The sequence below is a fragment of the Lonchura striata genome, chromosome 31 (genome assembly GCF_050655825.1).
Source record: "Lonchura striata isolate lonStrDom1 chromosome 31, ASM5065582v1, whole genome shotgun sequence".
Classification (NCBI taxonomy): domain Eukaryota; kingdom Metazoa; phylum Chordata; class Aves; order Passeriformes; family Estrildidae; genus Lonchura; species Lonchura striata.
In genome coordinates this window covers 3,459,651-3,482,513 of record NC_140733.1, presented here as the reverse complement: position 1 = coordinate 3,482,513, position 22,863 = coordinate 3,459,651, and the positions used below count along the sequence as shown (strand labels likewise).

Sequence of the window (22,863 nt, the reverse complement as noted above, 5' to 3'; positions counted from 1 at the left end):
TGAGTGCAGCAGGAATGCTGGGGATTTCTGACCTCAGAGAGCATGCAATGGTGAGTGGGTAGGAAAACAATTCATAAAACCAACTCCTCCAATCCTTTTGATCTGGGAGTGCAGATGGTACCAAGGTTTTCTGCATTAGGAGTGATTCCCGTGACAAATCCTGAATATCCAGCCTTGTCCCTCTGCCACAGGGCCACAAACCCAGGGCAGCAGGGCAGGGATGGCTCCTTGAGAGCCCTCATGCACAGCCCTGACTGCTCCTGGCACACTCAGCCAGCACAAGTGGAGCTCAGGCAGGGACCTGGGTGAAGGTTTTCCCAGAGCAGGAACAAGGGTGGGTGAGTCCCAGCAGGACAGGCTGCAGGGAATGGCCCAGGTTTGGCTCCAAGCAGCCTCTCCTGACTTGTCCCTGTCCTTTCTCCATGAACAGGTGCCCATGTGCAGCCACAGCAAATGTCCAACAGCAGCTCCATCAGCCACTTCCTCCTGCTGGCACTGGCAGACACGCGGCAGCTGCAGCTCCTGCACTTCTGCCTCTTCCTGGGCATCTCCCTGGCTGCCCTCCTGGGCAACGGCCTCATCATCAGCGCCGTAGCCTGCGGCCACCACCTGCACACGCCCATGTTCTTCTTCCTGCTCCAGCTGGCCCTCAGCGACCTGGGCTCCATCTGCACCACTGTCCCCAAAGCCATGCACAATTCCCTCTGGGACACCAGGAACATCTCCTACTCAGGATGTGCTGCTCAGCTCTTTTTCTTTCTCTTCTTCACTGGGTCAGAGTATTTCCTCCTGACCATCATGTGCTACGACCGCTACGTGTCCATCTGCAAACCCCTGCACTACGGGACCCTCCTGGGCAGCAGAGCTTGTGTCCACATGGCAGCAGCTGCCTGGGCCAGTGCCTTTCTCAATGCTCTGCTGCACACAGCCAATACATTTTCCCTGTCCCTGTGCCATGGCAATGCCCTGGGCCAGTTCTTCTGTGATATCCCCCAGATCCTCAAACTCTCCTGCTCCAAATCCTATCTCAGAGAACTTGGGATAATTACTGTTACTGTGTCTCTTGGATTTGGTTCTTTTGCATTCATTGTTTTCTCCTATGTGCAGATCTTCAGGGTTGTGATGAGGATCCCTTCTGAGCAGGGACGGCACAGAGCTTTTTCCACCTGCCTCCCTCACCTGGCTGTGGTCTCTCTGTTCACCAGCACTGTCCTGTTTGCTCACCTGAAGCCCCCCTCGATGTCCTCCCCATCCCTGGATCTGTCAGTGTCAGTTCTGTACTCGGTGGTGCCTCCAGCCCTGAACCCCCTCATCTACAGCCTGAGGAACCAGGAGCTCAAGGCTGCAGTGTGGAGACTGATGCCTGTATGCTTTCAGGAACATTAAACTGCTGGCCAATTTCTGAGTATCACTTGTAATAAAAATTATCTTTGATACTTCTTGCTGTTTTCCTCTTGGACGTTCTTTTTCATTGTTTTACATTTTAATGCTGTCCACAAAGAAATGTCATTCCTTGTGCCATTTCTCATTTTGTTTCTTTCCACCTTCCCTGTGGCCACAGACTGTGTCAATGAGGGCCTGTGACTTTGAAGGAATTAAAGGATGTCCCAGCAAAGTTTTCTGCAGAGATGCCCGTTCATTGTCTTCTCTGGAGCTGCAGCAGCAATGTCTGTGTGCAGAGCTGGGGCAGATCAGTGCTGGCACAGCCACTATGCTCCTGCTGGCCACACCATTCCTGATCCAGGCCAGGGGCCATTGGCCTTCTTGGCCACCTGGGCACTCTGCTGGCTCTTGTCCAGCCTGCTGTCCATCAGTCCCTGCAGGTCCCTTTCTGCCTGGCTTCTGTCCAGCCCCTCTGTCCCCAGCCTGTAGCACTGCAGGGGTTTTTGTGGCCAAAGTGCAGGACTTGGCACTTGGACTTGTTAAACCTCACCTTGTTGGATTTGGGCCCTGGATCCAGCCTGTCCAGGGCCCTGTGTAAAGCCCTCCTACCCTCCAGCAGATCCACACTCCCAGCCAGCTTGGTGTCAGCAGAGTTCCATGAGTCCCCAGAGTGTCCCAATGGTCTCCATGATTCCATGAGGCCTCCCAGTGTCACAATGTCCCTTTGGTTCCATGGGACCCTTGGTGTCACAAAGTCCCTTGGATCCTTGGGCCCTGCAGTGTCACAATGTCACCGTGGTCCCCAAGGCCCTGCAGTGTCACAGTGGATCCTTGGTTCCATGAGGTCTGGCAAGGCAGCAATGCTTTCCTTGATCCCTCAGTGTCACAATGACCCCTTGGTTCCAGAAGGCCCTGCAGAGTCACCGTGGCCTCTGTGGTCCCACCAGGACCCAGACTGTCACAATGCACTCCTTGCTTCCATTCAGCCCCACAGTGTCACAGTGTCCCCGTGGCTCTGTGGTGCCATGTCACACACAGTGTCACCATGGTCCTCTCAGTGCCACCAGGCCCTGCAGTGTCACAATGGCCCCTTGCTTCCCCAGGGCCCTGCAGTGTCACAATCATCAGTGAATCCACGAGGCTGAAAAGGGACTTGGAGAGCATCAAGTCCAACCTGGGACCCAACAACACCTTGTCACCCAGACCATGGCCCTGAGTGCCACATCCAGTCTTTCCTGAAACACTTCCAGGGACAGTGACTCACCCACCTCCCTGGGCAGCCCATTCCAATGCCCAATGCCCCTTTGTGTGAAGAATATTTCCTGATGTCCAACCTAAACGTCCCCTGGTGCAGCTGAAGGCTGTGTCCTCTTGCCCTGTCCCTGTTCCCTGGGAAAAGAGCCCAACCCCCACCTGGCTGCACCCTCCTGTCAGGGATTTGTGGAGGGTGATGAGGTCTCCCCTTATCCTCCTCTTCTCCAGGATCAACAACCCCAGCTCCCTCAGCCGCTTCTCACAGGATTTGTGCTCCAGACCCCTCACCAGCCTTGTTGCCCTTCTCTGGACATGCTCCAGACCCTCCATGTCTTTCGTAAATTGGGGGTCCAGAACTGGATACAGCTCTCAAGGTACTGCCCAACCAGTGCTGAGCACATGGGAAGAATCACTGCTCTGCTCCTACTGGCCACACCATTCCTGATCCATAGGAGTGCCAGGGCTTGGATGAGGGAAATTGTGGAGTGGGGGAAGGGACAAAGTGTTACTGACTGTCAGGCATGAAGGGTCTTGATTTTCACATCTGTTCAAACTGCACTATGCGGTGGTGTGTTTTTCTTTCATTTGATATTTGTTTAATATCTGTTTCCCCCCCCCAACCCCCCTTTCCCTGCCCCTTTCCCTAGAACCTTCCCTGTCATTCATTCTAGCCCCCTCCTCAGCTTCCAGATGTTAGTTCTGCCCTAAACTCCTCCCCTGCTATTCCCTCATTGGTTACTGTTCCTACACCCGTCCTCCTGAGTTCTGTATAAAACCTTTGCCCCCCCGCCCGCCGGGGTCTTGGGGCTCATGGAATAAAACCATCTCGTTCCCCCCCAAGTCCCGTGTCGCCTTCGTCTGTCCCTGCGCGCCACGAACTGAAACTGCAGAGCTTGCGGGGGAAAGCGGCCGCCCGTTCTCTTCCCTCACCGCCCAGCACGGCTTGGGGTGCCGCGGCGAGGAGCGCATGCCGCGCCTCAACATATGGTAGCGAGAGGATGGTTCCCTCCTTCGTCTTGTAAAAAAAACGGGCAAATTTGTGGGGGCGCCCGCCTCACAGAAGAAGAAGGAGGGAAGAGGAACATCTACGGCCGTAAAAGCTCTGCCTGATGCTATGAGGAGCTGAGCGCCGAGCGAAAAAGATTGAGGCTCCGGGACCTCTTTGTTCTCGCCATCTTCCCGCCCGGGAGCAGCCGCGCTGCACGGGCAGCCGGGCTGCAGAGCTTTTTGGCGGGCAGACTTACCCGAGAACACAGAGGGCGGTTTTGGCAGCGGCTCGGGGGAGCTTGAAGAGGGGCTGACCGAGAAGAGGTTCATTCCTCGGTCAGCATCTGCAGCGAGACCACCGGAGGCTGATAGTGGCCGAAACCAAGGCTTCGGGGACGAGTCTTGGTTTAACGGGAACACCCAGGCTTCCGGAAGGGCCAAAACCGGGAAGGAACATCCCCAGTTTTCAGCGCGACTTTTCCATCGAGTCGAGGAGAAGATTCAAGCCATCTCCGTCCGAGCCTGCAAGGTAAGGTGGGCTATACGGGTGCGGGGTCGCCCCGACGGACGGCTGGGTCTGCCACCTTTTTTTTTCTCGCGTTTTAACCCCCGTCTGCGCCCAGACTGGGGCTGTAGCCGTGTATGTCCCTGGCAAGCGGGTGGGTTTTCTTTTTCTGGGGGAAGCTAGTACTGAGTGCTATCCTTCGCCTAGTCTTCTGTGGGGACCTAGATTGGATCGCTTTTTCTTCTCCTCGAAAAAGTTGTCTTCTCTATCCTCCCCTCCCCATTCTGGGCTGGACGGAGGGGGTAGAAAAGACACCAGTAGGGATCAGCTAAGAAGACGACACGTTAGCTATAGGAGAGTTGTTAAAAGGGGCCCTTTACACCCACGCATTGCGCCGACATCCAGCTGCGTCGGGCGGCCCCCCCCCCTCCTATAAATTTCCCCTTTTTGCTTCTGTGAAGCTCCCTATATCCCCATCCCCTCGGACTTTCCTAAAACCCTTTCCTATCCTCCCTTGGGGATTGCTGTGGCCGAGCCGCCCCAAGTGCCCTGCCGGACACTGCTCAGGCCAAGTGCAGTGTATCTGGCACCCCCTCTCAAGATGGCGCTGGCCACGCCGCTCGGGACCCATTTCCCGCCTTGACCCTTCTTTTCCGCCCCTGGCTTCCCGCCAGTCCCATTTCTCTCCCAATAGCCCTGCACCGTCCCTGCACGAGGCTAGTCCCTATTGTGGGGAGGCGGGGTTGGATATTCCCCATCCTTCTTCGGGCTCGTCCTCCGGGGGGAGGGTCGGGAGGGATCTTCTCCCGAGGAAATGGAGCCGAAACCCGGGACTGAGGATCCGTCATTTTGTCTTCCCCCTGAAATGGCGGCGCCCCGGTCCACCCCTTACCGATACCCCCTGTTAATCATGGCAATCACTAATTAAGTGATTGTCTGATTCCCCTATCCTATTCCTTAATGTACCCTACCCAATATTCCTTTGTATTTAACTACAAATTCCTCTTTTTGCTTTTGATTATTTTTGAATAATCTGTTTGTTGAGTTATATTTTATAGAAAAAAAAATCATCCCAGTTAATTATTACTCAAGATATTATGCCCACCTCTCAAACGGACATTCAAATTGAACAAACCACATCGCTGTCCGCTGACTCTGCTTTAAGACAAGCGCCGTTATCCGCTGACTCTGCTTTAAGAATTTGAGAAGCTAAACATCGCAAGCGCCGCGACGAAGCAAATTCTAAATCAAATGAAGTCACAAATCCTGCTGTGCTTTGTACCCTTAATTTGGACTTTAATTTAGGACAATTTTATATATTCCAGATAAAGTTTTTATATGTTTCATATGTTGTAATCACAATTAGTTTATCATTTTTTAATGTCTTTCAATTTATGTTTTTTTAATAATATGTAATGTTACAATTTGATTTTATATTAAGTTGTTTTGTTGTAATTATAATTAATTCAGTCTTTTCTGATATTTTTTAACTTAAAGGCTGTGTTTAACCATTATTGCTACAGGAATCACTCAGCTACTATATCGCTTCAGGCTTGCTGCATTGCTGCGAAATTTAAAAAATTTATTAGTTATATTTAGTTGATCTTTTATTATATTTAATTCCAATAATTCCATTTAATTATTTTATTCAAATTAGATAGTTGTAATTTTAATCATTCTAATTAAATTTTTTAGTTTAATTTCTGTCAATTATTTCATTCTATTTCAATTATTTACATTATTTACATTATTTTAGATTGTTACTCAAAGCAGCAAAACGGCAAGTTTTATACAGTCTTATGTCTAATTTAAAATATTACTACTCTTCCTGCCCTATAAATGCAATAATGTGTCTTTCATGTCCTTTAAGTAATTTACAATGTTATCATATGATTTTATATTATTTGCATGTTTTATTAATTTGCTTAAACCACAAAATTCTCCTTCTTTTTGTAAAGAAAAAGAGGGAGATGCGGTGGTGTGTTTTTCTTTCATTTGATATTTGTTTAATATCTGTTTCCCCCCCCCCCAACCCCCCTTTCCCTGCCCCTTTCCCTAGAACCTTCCCTGTCATTCATTCTAGCCCCCTCCTCAGCTTCCAGATGTTAGTTCTGCCCTAAACTCCTCCCCTGCTATTCCCTCATTGGTTACTGTTCCTACACCCGTCCTCCTGAGTTCTGTATAAAACCTTTGCCCCCCCGCCCGCCGGGGTCTTGGGGCTCATGGAATAAAACCATCTCGTTCCCCCCCAAGTCCCGTGTCGCCTTCGTCTGTCCCTGCGCGCCACGAACTGAAACTGCAGAGCTTGCGGGGGAAAGCGGCCGCCCGTTCTCTTCCCTCACCGCCCAGCACGGCTCGGGGTGCCGCGGCGAGGAGCGCATGCCGCGCCTCAACAGCACTAGAAGGTGCTGAGAGTCAATATCATTTGGACATTGCCAATATCAATCTATAAACAGGAAAAGAAAACAGGACAAAACAATTACATCTGCATTGTTTTCATTACAGTATATTCACTTAGAATACACTTGTGAAATCTGCCTAATTAACCACAGAAGAATTGAAATCTTCAATTATTCCCAGGGGTTTTTCTTCTATGGGCATTTTGAACATATGTTTATGAGCTTTTCCCACTGATTTCCTGTACTGAAGAGCTCAAGAAAAAGAGGCCTCTGGAGGAGTAAAATTCAGCAGCAGCCTCCAAGTGGCTGGGGATCCATCCCCATCAGAGCAGCAATGAGCAGAAATGGGCACAGCTCTGTGGCTGCCCCAGCTCTGGGATGGGCCCTGGTCCTGGAGCAGGAGCAGCTCTGGAGGGCCCCAGGGCCGGGGCTCTTGTGCTGGCCTGGGCAGATGGGATGGCAGGAGGGGCTGCAGAGCTCTCAGCACCTCAGGCAGAGGGGAGCAGGGCAGCCAGGGAGCTCCTTTGGCCTTGGCCAAGCCCCTTCCCCCATGGTGGGGCTGAGTCCTGGCTGAGCTGCAGCTGCTGCTGTGCCCTTGGCAGGGGCTGAGGCCGTGGGGCAGTGCCCAGAGCAGCCTGGGCTGAGCAGAGCTCTGGGGCCAGAGCCGGCTGGGCTGTGCTGGGGAGAGGCCCTTGGTGCTGCCCAGAGCTCAGGGCAGCTGGCAGAGCTGGCAGGGAGCTGGGCTGGGCTGGGAGAGCCTGGCACAGAAACCATCAGTGTCCATCTCAGCCTGGCTGAGCAGGCAGGGGCAGGACTCAGCCCAGGCCTTGTGGGGCAGGGCCAGCGCCTGGGCAGGCATTGAAAACAGGCAAGAGCCCGAGAGAGGAGGCTGCTCTGTGCCCTTGGGCCATGGACAGAGCAGGGAGGGGCCCAGGACATTTGTCAGCGCCAGCCTCTGTCTGTGCCAGCCCTGGGCAGCCCTGGCTGCTGAGCCCAGCTCTGCCCTGGGCTGAGTTTGGCTGTGGCCCAGCTCCATCCTCCTGCGGGGCTCAGGGCCTGTTCCCGGCCATGGCCAGCCCTGGCCGCCTCTCTGCTGGCCCCGAGGCCGGCAGAGCCCGGGCAGGGCTGTCTGTGCAGCCCCACAGGTGCCACGGGCTCGGCAGGAGCTGGCAGAGGCTGCCCAGCAGGGAGGCCATGGGGCACAGAGCCCCAAGGCTGCCCAGGGCCCCACGGCACAGGGGCCGTTCCCAGCCGCAATGCTCCTGTCCTGGGCTGGGCTGCACAGGGGCTGTGGCACCATGGCTGGGCCAGCACAGGGCCACAGAGGGGCCACGCAGCCGCTGCCGGGGCTGGCAGCAAGGCCGGGCACAGACAAGGAATTGCTGAGCATGGCCTGCGCTGGCCAGGGCTGCCTGTGCCCAAGGCAGAGCTCAGCTGCCCTTGGGGCTGCAGGAACACTCAGGAGCCCAAAGAGCCTCCATGGCTGTGCTGGAGACCAAGGCTGGAGCAGGGAAATGCAGGGCTGCTCTCCCATGGGGAGGGCATGGAATTCCAGCACACACCTCAGCTCTCTGATGATCCCAGCACCGTGCTGGGCCCTGTTCCAGACTGGAGCAGAGCAGATGTTGATGGCACAGGAGCCCTGCGGGGCTGGCAGGGACCTGCAGCTTGCAAGGTGCTCTGCTCTCCCTCAGCTCCTCTCGGAGAGATTCAATCCCAGCTCGGCACCTCAGGGCACAAGTGGCACTGCCTGTTCATGGGCACACAGCTGATGTCTGCCTGGAAAGGGGCACAGGTTTTCATACTTGTACATTTCACATATTATGGACGCAAATTTTTATTATCTGCGTCTCTTCAGTATTTTAAGAAATACCAAAGTATTCTGTCCAGGAACAGGAATTTTCTTCAAGTGTACTAATGGTAGGAGGAGAAATACTGACATTGCCTTCTACTTGTGTCTCCAATATTCTGTTTATTCCTTCCTCTCCTCTTCCTTCAGGTGTTTCCAGCTCTCCTGTTTAAATTGCCATGTCTAAGGACATCTTTTCACTAGGCCAGCTATATCTATGTACTTCCTGCTGCTCCCAGATTTCTTTCACCAGATGCTTTCTGGTCATTCAAGTCCTTCTCAACTGACTGGTTTCATGCTTTGAGCTTCAGGGAGTTGTCCAATCTTTCAGAAGTTAATATAAATATTGTATCAGTCAAAATCCTTATTTGTTAGAGGGATGCCGCGGGAGACATGATATCATGATCATCAAGTCTCAGTTTATTGTGACAGATTACACAGTTTATATATGTTCGTTAATTAGCTCATACATATTGCAAAAGCCAAGCTCATGATTGGTTGCTATGTGACTTGTACTATTATCTTAAAAGTATCTTTATGATCGATACATGCCTGTCCAGCTGGCCTTGCAGTTAGAACAGCTTAGTACCCCTTTGTTCTTCTCTATCTACTTCTACATACCAAGCAGTTTCAATATCCTGCTTTCTGCACACCATCTACTCTTCAGGGCCATGCGAACTTTGCAGCAGTCACGTAGCCCTCCCTATTTGGATTAATTTTACAGTATCATGTCCCTTGTTGTTCAACCATTCCTCTGTCAAGCTCTCTTCATCTCCCCCGTTTTCCTTTTGTACAAGAAGGTGTGCATTCAGCATTTTCTGCAAAACCTGCTGCATCAAGCCTTGCAAGCAAGTAAACACACAGGGCAAAACAAGCAAAAGTATCACAATTATGCTTAGAACTATTATGCCATATTTGATGATGTCCCTCAACCATGGTCCGATCCCCAATCCTTTCAGCCAGCCTTCTAAGCCCAATCCGTTCTCCACCTTCAACTCTTGAGTTAGCTCGGTCAATTTTCGTATTTGCTTATGGATGGATGTAGAGTGATCAGATAAGTTCATACAGCACATTCCTTCAAATTCTTCACAACTATGAACTTGGGCTAGAAGAAGTAAATTAGTGGCAGCTGCTCTGTTTTGCAGAACTGCATGACAGATACTACCTATATTTGTGGCAAGCTCACTTAACATTTTAGATGAAATATTAATTTATTTTTCTGTCCAGTAGGCTAGGATTTTTAATTGTGTGAGAGCTTGCACTGAAGCAACTCGTGGGGTGAAAAATGAGGTTAGTATTACAGAAGTGCACCCCACTTCATATTTCTCATGTTTTTGATTGTTCTGTTTAACATGAAAGGAACAAACTTAATTCTAAATACGAACTATATTTATGATAAACTTAATGTTATGCTTTTGATTATCTAATTGATTGTCCCTCTTTTTCTTTTGCCATTGAAAAGCAATGGTAAAATGAACAGAAAAATCACAGGCATTACTAAAACTCATTAAACCTTAGTAAAAAAGTCTATAACATAATTAAAAATACACAATCTTTTGTGGGTGAAACACAAATCTTTGCACAATCCACTTTTGCTGTGCATCCTCTGATTTACTTGTGGAGAGATTAGTGTTCTCTTGAAATTGATAAGTTTAACATTCTTCACTGAAATCTATCCAGATTCTGCACCTGCTAAAACACAAACAAACTCAACACTCCCCACAGGGACTGGAGGGACCTCTCTCAATTCTGTTTCTTAAAATTTGCATGAAGAAATGGAAATATCAACATCTGTGTTATAAACATGAAAAAACATCAAGAACAAAACAATGCATATAGTAAAGAAACTAACAACAAATAAAAATCAATCAGATAATACACAATTAATATTACATATAAAGTCATAGTTACCAAGTGCTACACTATCAAATTGTCATCTCAGAGTCTGAAGCAGCTGATAAACCTTAAAACAACAGAGATTTGGATAAAACATGTCTGGATCATGTCTCTCCAAAACTCTTTTTGAGGCTCAGCTGCCCTACATGGTCAAATTGTTAAGCCAAAAGGACTTGAATACTTTTTGATGCAGAAAACACCTGGGTCAATCACACCATCCACGTAGAGCCAGAGCTTGGCCAGAGCTCAAACTCTAATTGGAGGATATGTTTTAACACATTATAAAACAAAAGTCTTAGAAATAACAGTTATAAGTAAAAAACCTTATTATTAAAAATTTATCAAACTATCAAATAATTGAACCTGTCTAAAATCTCTTTTAAGATAAAAATTCTCTAAATGCAACAAACCTTTTCTTTAGAAATCTGAAAATTTGAAGTCTGAAATCTTGAACTAAAATTTGGATAATGAATTTTTAAAGGAAGATGAATTGCAGCTGCATAAAAGATTGGATAAAGAAAACACATGAGTAGTTAAAAAATCAAAAACACAGGATCCTGAAAAAACATCTTGTAATCAATCACCTAAAGAGACAATAAAACATATGAAAACTGACTGTAAATACTATAACAACACCTTAATACCTTAATAATAATTATTATCACAAAAATCAGACAACTCACATTTTATGATCAACCTATTAACAAGAAATGTTTAAAATAGTTTAAGACAATCCTTTTAAAGCACTCATATAACATTAGTAACAATCACTACTTATCATTACTTACAAAAACTTAACAATCACTATTTATCGTATTATCTATAAAACTTAAAAATCACTATTACTTATATTATTATCTATAAAAACCCAAATACAGAGATTACAAACTCAATACTAAAATTCTATCAGATGACATTTTCTCAACTCTTTGTTTGCAGAGACATTTTTGGTAATTAAATCATTACTAACATTTCTATCTTTATACAGTGATTTTTATCCATATCATATTTGAAATAACATTGATTCACATAATGTTCATCCTTCTTGGTATCTTGGAAAACACTCGGTACTGCTGTACTTTTTCATTACGTCTTCTGACTCTTGTAAGAAATTGGGAAGATGCTGTTGAAATTTTTGCTGCAGTGTTGCGATCCCGCCACCGGTGGCGCTGCTGCTCTCGGCGTTGTCGCTGCCATGGCAACCAGGACTGTGCCGCCATCTCCGCCGCCATTGCTGGGCGCTGCGGGGAGATGAGGGGCGGCGCCGCCTCGCTCCCGTCCTTGTTGTGTCACCTTGTGGATGGGAGAAGAGACACCCCCGCCACGGCCGCGCCCCGCCTGCTCCGGCTCCAGCGCGGCTGAGCCCCAGGAACGCCCCTCTCCCCCCTTGCGCTGCTGCTCGGCAGCAAGGAGCCTTCCGTCTCTCGGCTGATGTCCGCTCCGCCCCGGGCTCGCCTCCGGCTCGGTGCTGGCCGGCCCCGCTCTGTCTGGCCCCGCGCCCGCTCCGTTCTACCTGATTCCCGTTCACACAAAGTGAATTTGGGATCCCAGTCCCGTTGCCATAAAGCAATTTGGATCTCAATTTCCAGCACCTCAATGCTACTAGTGTCTATGGGAAGTACAGGCATTTCAGAAGCAGAGATGGGAATGGGAAAATTTGTGAGAACCGGAGGGTTTGGCTCACTGGAGAGAAGCGAGGGTTTACATTCCTTATTTTTCTCCAGAGCTGTCCGTATCACTTCCACCGCCCTCTTTTCTGCCTGACACATTAACAATTCGTTATCAACCACACTCCAAAGTTTACTCATTTTCTTGCCCGGTTTATCCTCATCTAACACTAATTCCCACAACTTATCCCTATATCTTCTCCATTCTGAAAGTTCATGAACACTATGGGGGTTAACGAAAAAGCCGTAAGACTCAGCATGATGCAATAGCGAAGGGAGATCCTTATCTAAGTCAATCCCCTTAATCTGCCTTTTTCTAAGAGAAGCACTAAATAAATCATATGCTGCTTGCCTTTCCATGATTACGTCGGTACCGTTGCTGGCTCCTTCAGGCTTCGGCAGCACGTATCGGCTGAGCTCGCCGCTGCGGTCACTCAGGGCGCGGAGCAGAGAGTATCGGCTCTTTCGCCGTCCTTCCAGCTGCAGGACCCGAACCCCAACGCAGCACCTCTCTCGCCTTAGGCTCGGATCAGGTCCCTGCTTTCGGGCGCCAGTTGTTAGAGGGATGCCGCGGGAGACAAGACTCATGATATCATGATCATCAAGTCTCAGTTTATTGTGACAGATTACACAGTTTATATATGTTCGTTAATTAGCTCATACATATTGCAAAAGCCAAGCTCATGATTGGTTGCTATGTGACTTGTACTATTATCTTAAAAGTATCTTTATGATCGATACATGCCTGTCCGGCTGGCCTTGCAGTTAGAACAGCTTAGTACCCCCTTTGTTCTTCTCTATCTACTTCTACATACCAAGCAGTTTCAATATCCTGCTTTCTGCACACCATCTACTCTTCAGGGCCATGCGAACTTTGCAGCAGTCACGTAGCCCTCCCTATTTGGATTAATTTTACAGTATCATGTCCCTTGTTGTTCAACCATTCCTCTGTCAGGCTCTCTTCACTTATTGTGCTTATATCTATCAAAGAACTACCTTTTCTTATGTCTTTATCTGAAGCTGTTCCTGTATGGAAATCCCTTGAGGATTGGGGGACATGCCAGATGCTGCTGGGACAACACGAGAGCTGAGGGAAGAGCTGTGATGGATATTAAACTGTTCAAATGTGCTACTTGTGTTTGTTGGCAAGAAACCTTTCTGTGCCTCTGAGTGTCACCATCCCTGAGCCCAAAGGACACAAACCTGATGAGTTGTGGTTCCCACTGCAGGGGCACTTGGACCTTGGCTCTGCACAGGAGAGCTCTTCATCCAATTTCCCTCTTTTCCTCCCTCTGGGCATGGAGGGAGCTCCTGACTTCAGCCTGTGACTCGTGTGTGCAAAGAGCAAATCTGGGCAGAATTGGGGCAGGGAGGGTTTGGGGGGACCTTGGGATCTGTGCTGGGCACAGAAGGTGTTTTCCATTGCTCTGAGACTGTCTGCTGTGCAAAGTGGATTTAATATCCAGCAGGGGAATGACTTTTGCATTTGAGGGAGCTTTGTTGACTGACAAGAAATGAACATCCCTCTGTGTCTGGGGCAGCTCCTTCTCCAAGTAAGCAGGTGGGAGTTGGAGCCAAGGAGCTGAAACCTGCAGGTGCAGCCTGGGCTGGAGGGAGCTCAGATTTGCACAAGGCTGCTCTGAGTGCCAGGGCTGGGATGGGGGAAATGGTGGGGTGGGGGTAGGGACAGAGTCTGATGGATTGTCAGCCACAAAGGGTCTTGATTTATCTTCACCAACTTAAAGCCTGTTCTATTTTAAGTTAATCAAAATGTTCAAGAGGAGAGCAGTAGAGGATGAAGACACAGAGACAGAAAGACAAAATAGATACAGAGAAGCTCACATACAGCTGCCAACTCCTGGATTCCAGCAATGTTCAGATGGAAATTCCAAGAGGAGGTAGAGCCAAGATGTGTACTTGCCTTCTGGTCAGCCTTAAATACCCCTTGGTCTTCCTGGGCCCTTCCCCCAGGTGGGACTTGGGGTCATTTGGTCACTCAGGAGCTGGGCTGGGGCTCCAGAGGTGGCTGTGGAGCATTGCCTGTGCTCTGCCAGGGACTGTCAGACACTGTTGGGCTGGGATAGAGGCTCTGGGGGGATTGGGGTTCCTGGGCAGTGCTGGGGTTCCAGGGCAGGGCAGGGCTGGACCTGTCCCTTCCTCCCCGACACATGAAATGTTTCCAGCCAGCAATCACCTCCAGTCTGTCACAACAGTCAACATTGGAGGTGAAATCCCAATATCAACATTGGCACCTGCAGGAGAAGGACAGTTCTTTTCCATGGGAAGGAAAGCACAGAGACCAGGGTTTGGAAGGCAGGTGAGAGCCTGACTAGGCCAAGGCCAGCCTGAATTTTCAGGAATGGCACAGCCAGCCTGGTGTTCACACCAGTGCAGACTTCAAGCTGGCCATGCACAGATCCATGTTGCTCCCAAAAATTTCACTGCTGCAGCACCTGGGGGTTCCCCAGTGCTGGGCTTTTTATCCCTACTGCATGGAGGATCACATGGCAGGGCAAAGGATGGATCCCATGTGGCATCCAAGCTGCCCTGATCCAGGCTGGGCACAGCCTGATGAACGATGAACACATCTCGCAGAGACATGGAAACCTCCCCTGAAAACCCAGTTCAGGGAGAGCCTGAGCTCTTTTGTGGCTCTAGACAGGAAGATGCTCAACATCTCCCAGAGAAGCTCAGCAGGCAGTAGGATTGTACTTGCATCTCACTCTGGAGATGCCAGAGGCTCAAGTGAGAGCTGTGGGAATGATTTAGAATGCACTGAGAGGGGCCACAGTCCTGCAAGGCTCTTACATCAGGAGTAAAGAGCAGCCTGGAGGCTGGGGAAGGCTGGAGCTGTAGCACTGTGTGCTCATCCCTCACCTTCATGGGGAGCCGCCCCCAGAGATGCTATGTATCACTTTTTTGGTTCTCCCGTAGGGTGTATTTTGGAGCAGCTGTTATCTGTGGCTTTTTATGGTGGTCCCGTGGAAAGCAGCCACTTGCCTGCTGTGATGAACTCAAAACTAATCCTAACTCCTCATTCCCTTTGGTTTTATTTGAATTTTTAAAATCTATTTGTTTGATTGCTTTGCGTGGGTTTGTTTGTTTCTGGGTTTTGTGTGTTTTGGTTTGAGTTTTTTGTTTGCTATTTTATAAGACTCAGGTGAAGTTGGCATAGCCAAACTCAAGAAAATGTACACCAGGCTTGACTTTCCAGAAATTACTTTTGGCTGGGTTTAACGGAATCCTCCAGGCTCAGGATCACCAGTACATTGGCAGGTTTTGCTCTGCAACATCAGCTTGCCCAGACTCTGCTCGGTGTTTCACAAATGGAGAAGACAATGGATATTGTGCCAAGCTTCCTTTCAAACAGCCAAACCTGCATCAGCATGACAGAAAAAAAGAAAAAAACAGAGACTATATTCACGAATTAGAGCAGAACCAGTGTCCCACCATCTTGCCCTCCACTCTTATTAATTTTGAAAATTTAGAGGCCAAGCTGGGCCTAAAGCTTCCATCTCTCAGTTCCTGATGCCATTTGACTCCAGCCTGGACTCCCCCTGATCACACTGCCTGCTGTCCACGTGGCGCTGGGGATGCTCAGACTGGAAAGAGGAGACCCTGGGGAGGCCTCACTGCAGCTCTGCAGCACTGCAAGGGTGCCACAAGAAAGACTGGAACAGAGTGTTCCACAGGGCCTGTGGCAACAGGACAAGGGGGGACGGCTTTCAGCTGCAGGAGGCAGATTGAAGCTGGATCTAAGGAAGCTGCTCTTTGCCACTGAGGGTGCTGAGGCGCTGGCCCAGGCTGTGGATGTCCCATCCTTGGGAACAGGGCTCTGAGCACCATGCTCTGGGGGAACGTTGCTAAGCATGGAACCAAAGGCTCTCTAGCTCAATGGTCATGTCACAATCCATGTCCCATCTGGAACTGCCAGCACCCAGCAAGCAGCACAACAGAACCGCTGGCCCTGGGCTCAGCACACGCTGCACGCTGCTCCTGCTGCTCCTGTCACCCTTCTTGTTCCTGCCCCCATACCTCCTATCATCAGTATCCAAAGCTGCCTAAGGCTTGGATAGTGTCATCCATTCTTGCAGGATGCTGACATTTGTCCTGAGAAAGGTAGGGTGCCATTCCATGGAGGTGGATCCCCCCAGCTGCCCGGGTGGGCTGGAGTTCTGGGCGGATGGGGTGGGACAGGGACCCCACTCTGAGGTTTTGCTACCTCTGCAGGCTGTGGCAGGCAGAGAGGACAAGATGGAGGTGGACACACAGGCTGATAGAGAGGAAAAGATGGAAGTGGATGGAGAAAAGACAGGAGAGGAAGAGATGGAGGTGGACACAGAAATTGATACGGAGGAGGAGATGGAGGTAGATGGAGAGGAGACTGGAGAGGAAGAGAAGGAGGTGGATGTGGATGTGGAAGAGGAGATGGACTTGGACATGGAAGAGTACACCGAGGACATGGACATAGATGAAAAAGATGAAGAGGAGGCCATGGTCCTGGGATGAAGACCAATGCCAGCAGCAGGACAGGCATGTGGTCCCCACAATGCAGAGTGGGTTCCCTGCAGCCAGGCTGGGGCGGGGCTGGGCTGGGTGGTCTCTGCTCAGGCCCGTGGTACCCAGTGCCTTGGATTCTGGTGGCCATGCCCATGCTGTCCTGTGCTTGTTCTGGGCCACACAAGCCCCATGGCAGTGCCTGGGGCCCAGCCCCCAGACCCAGCCAGCCTCAGCTCTGGCCGCAGAGTCCCGCTGTGCCAGCCTGGGGACACACGGAAGAGCCCTCTGTGCCTGACTGCAGTGACCATGGCACCTGCTTTTGTTCCTGACTGATGGAGATCCCGGACAGAGATGCCACCCTTTTCTACATAGTCTTTACAGTTTGTTGTTACCTTTAGGATATAGGTTTTAGGGCTTTGATTTCTCTTCTGTAAATACATTTCAGATATTGTTGTTAGATATGTTCTTAGGTATATACCTTCTATAAACTGTTGTTATTACAAATATTCTTACAAATCTAAATGTGTTCTGTGTTTTCATTGCTGTTCTTCTGTAAATAAACAACCGTGATTTTTCCCACCCCAGTTCTCTTTCCATTTTCTTCGGGCACAGGGTGTATTGTCCAAGTTGCGGTTTCCCCTTGCTCCAGATTCCCAGGGCTGGAGGTTCAAGGAGGAGCTGGCACAGCCACCCCCGGAGTGGTTGTCCCACTCAGAGGGTCCCGCTGACAGAGGTCACTGTCTCCTTGCAGTCTCTCTGGACACACTGGGTAGCTGCAGGGGCAAATCCCAGCGTGCCCTGTCCCACGGGATCCCATGTTGGGACTCAGTGTCCCGGCCAGGGTGAGCACTGCTTGTGGCCTTGGGCTCAGCACGGCAGGCCTGGTGCTCACACCAGTGCAGACTTGAAGCTGGCCATGCACAGCTCCGTGTTTCTCCCAAAAATATCACTGCTGCAGCACCTGGGGGTTCCCCAGTGCTGGGCTTTTTATCCCTACTGCATGCAGGATCACATGGCAGGGCAAAGGATGGATCCCATGTGGCATCCAACCTGCCCTGATCCAGGCTGGGCACAGCCTGATGAACGATGAACACATCTCACAGGGACATGGAAACCTCCCCTGAGAACCCAGTTCAGGGAGAGCCTGAGCTCTTTTGTGGCTCTAGGCAGGAAGATGCTCAGGATCTCCCAGAGAGGCTCAGCAGGCAGTAGGATTGTGCCTGCATCTCACTCTGGAGATGCCAGTGGCTCAAGTGAGAGCTGTGGGAATGATTTAGAATGCACTGAGAGGGGCCACAGTCCTGCACGGCTCTTACATCAGGAGCAAAGAGCAGCCTGGAGGCTGGGGAAGGCTGGAGCTGTAGCACTGTGTGCTCATCCCTCACCTGCATGGGGAGCTGCCCCCAGAGTTGCTATGTATCACTTTGATGGTTCTCCCGTTGGGTGTATTTTGGAGCAGCTGTTATCTGTGTTTTTTTATGGTGATCCCGTGGAAAGCAGCCATTTGCCTGCTGTGATGAACTCAAAACTAATACTAATTCCTCATTCCCTTTGTTTCATCCGGGCTATTTTAGTCTCTGTGTTTGATTGCTTTGCGTGGGTTTGTTTGCTTCTGGGTTTTGTCTGTTTTGGTTTGAGTTTTCTGTTTGCTTTTTCATAAGACTCAGGTGAAGTTGGCATAGCCAAACTCAAGAAAGTGTACACCAGGCTTGACTTTCCAGAAAGTACTTTCGGCTGGGTTTAATTGAATCCTCCAGGCTCAGGATCACCAATACATTGGCAGGTTTTGCTCTGCAACATCAGCTTGCCCAGACTCTGCTCGGTGTTTCACAAATGAAGAAGACAGTGGATATTGTGCCAAGCTTCCTTTCAAACAGCAAAACCTGCATCAGCATGACAGAAAAAAAGAAAAAAACAGAGACTATATTCAACAATTAAAGCAGAACCAGTGTCCCACCATCTTGCCCTCCACTGTTATTAATTTTGTACATTGAGAGGCAAAGCTGGGCCTAAAGCTTCCATCTCTCAGTTCCTGATGCCATTTGACTCCAGCCTGGACTCCCCCTGATCACACTGCCTGCTGTCCACGTGGCGCTGGGGATGCTCAGCCTGGAAAGAGGAGACCCTGGGGAGGCCTCACTGCAGCTCTGCAGCACTGCAAGGGTGCCACAAGAAAGACTGGGACAGAGTGTTCCACAGGGCCTGTGGCAACAGGAAGAGGGGGGACGGCTTTCAGCTGCAGGAGGCTGATTGAAGCTGGATCTAAGGAAGCTGCTCTTTGCCACTGAGGCTGCTGAGGCACTGGCCCAGGCTGTGGATGCCCCATCCTTGGGAACAGGGCTCTGAGCACCATGCTCTGGGGGAACGTTGCTAAGCATGGAACCAAAGGCTCTCTAGCTCAATGGTCATGTCACAATCCATGTCCCATCTGGAACTGCCAGCAGCCAGCAAGCAGCACAACACAACCGCTGGCCCTGGGCTCAGCACACGCTACACGCTGCTCCTGCTACTCCTGTCACCCTTCTTGTTCCTGCCCCGAAACCTCATCTCATCAGTCTCCAAAGCTGCCTAAGGCCTGGATTGTGCCATCCATACCTGCAGGATGCTGACATTTGTCCTGAGAAAGGTACGGTGCCATTCCATGGAGGTGGATCCCCCCAGCTGCCCGGGTGGGCTGGAGTTCTGGGCGGATGGGGTGGGACAGGGACCCCACTCTGAGGTTTTGCTACCTCTGCAGGCTGTGGCAGGCAGAGAGGACAAGATGGAGGTGGACACACAGGCTGATAGAGAGGAAAAGATGGAAGTGGATGGAGAAAAGACAGGAGAGGAAGAGATGGAGGTGGACACAGAAATTGATACGGAGGAGGAGATGGAGGTGGATGGAGAGCAGACTGGAGAGGAAGAGATGGAGGTGGATATGGATGTGGAAGAAGAGATGGACTTGGACAAGGAAGAGTACACCGAGGACATGGATGTTGATGAAAAAGATGAAGAGGAGGCCATGGTCCTGGGATGAAGACCAATGCCAGCAGCAGGACAGGCATGTGGTCCCCACAATGCAGAGCGGGTTCCCTGCAGCCGGGCTGGGGCGGGGCTGGGCTGGGTGGTCTCTGCTCAGGCCCGTGGTACCCAGTGCCTTGGATTCTGGTGGCCATGCCCAGCCTGTCCTGTGCTTGCTTTGGGCCACACAAGCCCCATGGCAGTGCCTGGGGCCCAGCCCCCAGACCCAGCCAGCCTCAGCTCTGGCAGCAGAGTCCCACTGTGCCAGCCTGGGGACACACGGAAGAGCCCTCTGTGCCTGACTGCGGTGACCATGGCGCCTGCTTTTGTTCCTGACTGATGGAGATCCCGGACAGAGATGGCACCCTTTTGTACATAGTTTTTAGAGTTTGTTGTTGCCCTTAGGATACAGGATTTGTTTTGTCTTCTGTAAATACATTTCAGATATTATTGTTAGATATGTTCTTAGGTATATACCTTCTATAAACTGTTGTTATTACAAATATTCTTACAAATCTAAATGTGTTCTGTGTTTTCATTGCTGTTCTTCTGTAAATAAACAACCGTGATTTTTCCCACCCCAGTTCTCTTTCCATTTTCTTCGGGCACAGGGTGTATTGTCCAAGTTGCGGTTTCCCCTTGCTCCAGATTCCCAGGGCTGGAGGTTCAAGGAGGAGCTGGCACAGCCACCCCCGGAGTGGTTGTCCCACTCAGAGGGTCCCGCTGACAGAGGTCACTGTCTCCTTGCAGTCTCTCTGGACACACTGGGTAGCTGCAGGGGCAAATCCCAGCGTGCCCTGTCCCACGGGATCCCATGTTGGGACTCAATGTCCCAGCCAGGGTGAGCACTGGTTGTGGCCTTGGGCTCAGCACGGCAGGCCTGGTGCTCACACCAGTGCAGACTTGAAGCTGGCCATGCACAGCTCCGTGTTTCTCCCAAAAATATCACTGCTGCAGCACCTGGGGGTTCCCCAGTGCTGGGCTTTTTATCCCTACTGCATGCAGGATCACATGGCAGGGCAAAGGATGGATCCCATGTGGCATCCAACCTGCCCTGATCCAGGCTGGGCACAGCCTGATGAACGATGAACACATCTCACAGGGACATGGAAACCTCCCCTGAGAACCCAGTTCAGGGAGAGCCTGAGCTCTTTTGTGGCTCTAGGCAGGAAGATGCTCAGGATCTCCCAGAGAGGCTCAGCAGGCAGTAGGATTGTGCCTGCATCTCACTCTGGAAATGCCAGTGGCTCAAGTGAGAGCTGTGGGAATGATTTAGAATGCACTGAGAGGGGCCACAGTCCTGCACGGCTTTTACATCAGGAGCAAAGAGCAGCCTGGAGGCTGGGGAAGGCTGGAGCTGTAGCACTGTGTGCTCATCCCTCACCTGCATGGGGAGCTGCCCCCAGAGTTGCTATGTATCACTTTGATGGTTCTCCCGTTGGGTGTATTTTGGAGCAGCTGTTATCTGTGTTTTTTTATGGTGATCCCGTGGAAAGCAGCCATTTGCCTGCTGTGATGAACTCAAAACTAATACTAATTCCTCATTCCCTTTGTTTAATCCGGGCTATTTTAGTCTCTGTGTTTGATTGCTTTGCGTGGGTTTGTTTGCTTCTGGGTTTTGTCTGTTTTGGTTTGAGTTTTCTGTTTGCTTTTTCATAAGACTCAGGTGAAGTTGGCATAGCCAAACTCAAGAAAGTGTACACCAGGCTTGACTTTCCAGAAAGTACTTTCGGCTGGGTTTAATTGAATCCTCCAGGCTCAGGATCACCAATACATTGGCAGGTTTTGCTCTGCAACATCAGCTTGCCCAGACTCTGCTCGGTGTTTCACAAATGAAGAAGACAGTGGATATTGTGCCAAGCTTCCTTTCAAACAGCAAAACCTGCATCAGCATGACAGAAAAAAAGAAAAAAACAGAGACTATATTCAACAATTAAAGCAGAACCAGTGTCCCACCATCTTGCCCTCCACTGTTATTAATTTTGTACATTGAGAGGCAAAGCTGGGCCTAAAGCTTCCATCTCTCAGTTCCTGATGCCATTTGACTCCAGCCTGGACTCCCCCTGATCACACTGCCTGCTGTCCACGTGGCGCTGGGGATGCTCAGCCTGGAAAGAGGAGACCCTGGGGAGGCCTCACTGCAGCTCTGCAGCACTGCAAGGGTGCCACAAGAAAGACTGGGACAGAGTGTTCCACAGGGCCTGTGGCAACAGGAAGAGGGGGGACGGCTTTCAGCTGCAGGAGGCTGATTGAAGCTGGATCTAAGGAAGCTGCTCTTTGCCACTGAGGCTGCTGAGGCACTGGCCCAGGCTGTGGATGCCCCATCCTTGGGAACAGGGCTCTGAGCACCATGCTCTGGGGGAACGTTGCTAAGCATGGAACCAAAGGCTCTCTAGCTCAATGGTCATGTCACAATCCATGTCCCATCTGGAACTGCCAGCACCCAGCAAGCAGCACAACACAACCGCTGGCCCTGGGCTCAGCACACGCTACACGCTGCTCCTGCTGCTCCTGTCACCCTTCTTGTTCCTGCCCCGATACCTCCTATCATCAGTCTCCAAAGCTGCCTAAGGCCTGGATTGTGCCATCCATCCCTGCAGGATGCTGACATTTGTCCTGAGAAAGGTACGGTGCCATTCCATGGAGGTGGATCCCCCCAGCTGCCCGGGTGGGCTGGAGTTCTGGGCGGATGGGGTGGGACAGGGACCCCACTCTGAGGTTTTGCTACCTCTGCAGGCTGTGGCAGGCAGAGAGGACAAGATGGAGGTGGACACACAGGCTGATAGAGAGGAAAAGATGGAAGTGGATGGAGAGCAGACAGGAGAGGAAGAGATGGAGGTGGATATGGATGTGGAAGAAGAGATGGACTTGGACAAGGAAGAGTACACCGAGGACATGGATGTTGATGAAAAAGATGAAGAGGAGGCCATGGTCCTGGGATGAAGACCAATGCCAGCAGCAGGACAGGCATGTGGTCCCCACAATGCAGAGCGGGTTCCCTGCAGCCGGGCTGGGGCGGGGCTGGGCTGGGTGGTCTCTGCTCAGGCCCGTGGTACCCAGTGCCTTGGATTCTGGTGGCCATGCCCAGCCTGTCCTGTGCTTGCTTTGGGCCACACAAGCCCCATGGCAGTGCCTGGGGCCCAGCCCCCAGACCCAGCCAGCCTCAGCTCTGGCAGCAGAGTCCCACTGTGCCAGCCTGGGGACACACGGAAGAGCCCTCTGTGCCTGACTGCAGTGACCATGGCGCCTGCTTTTGTTCCTGACTGATGGAGATCCCGGACAGAGATGTCACCCTTTTGTACATAGTTTTTACAGTTTGTTGTTGCCCTTAGGATACAGGATTTGTTTTGTCTTCTGTAAATACATTTCAGATATTATTGTTAGATATGTTCTTAGGTATATACCTTCTATAAACTGTTGTTA

General features: G+C 50.5%; 1 protein-coding gene across 1 annotated transcript; it reads left to right on the top strand.

Annotated features, from left to right (window-relative positions):
* The first annotated feature begins 391 nt into the window (after positions 1–391).
* LOC146764751 (olfactory receptor 14A16-like) lies at positions 392–1,952 on the top strand. Its single transcript, XM_085563671.1, has one exon. The coding sequence runs from the start codon at positions 454–456 to the stop codon at positions 1,384–1,386; it is 933 nt and encodes a 310-aa protein (XP_085419797.1). The 5' UTR covers positions 392–453; the 3' UTR covers positions 1,387–1,952.
* The last annotated feature ends 20,911 nt before the right edge of the window (positions 1,953–22,863 follow it).

Excerpts from the sequence above, each read along its gene's own strand:
- LOC146764751 (XM_085563671.1), top strand. The coding sequence starts at position 454 with ATGTCCAACAGCAGCTCCATCAGCCACTTCCTCCTGCTGGCACTGGCA.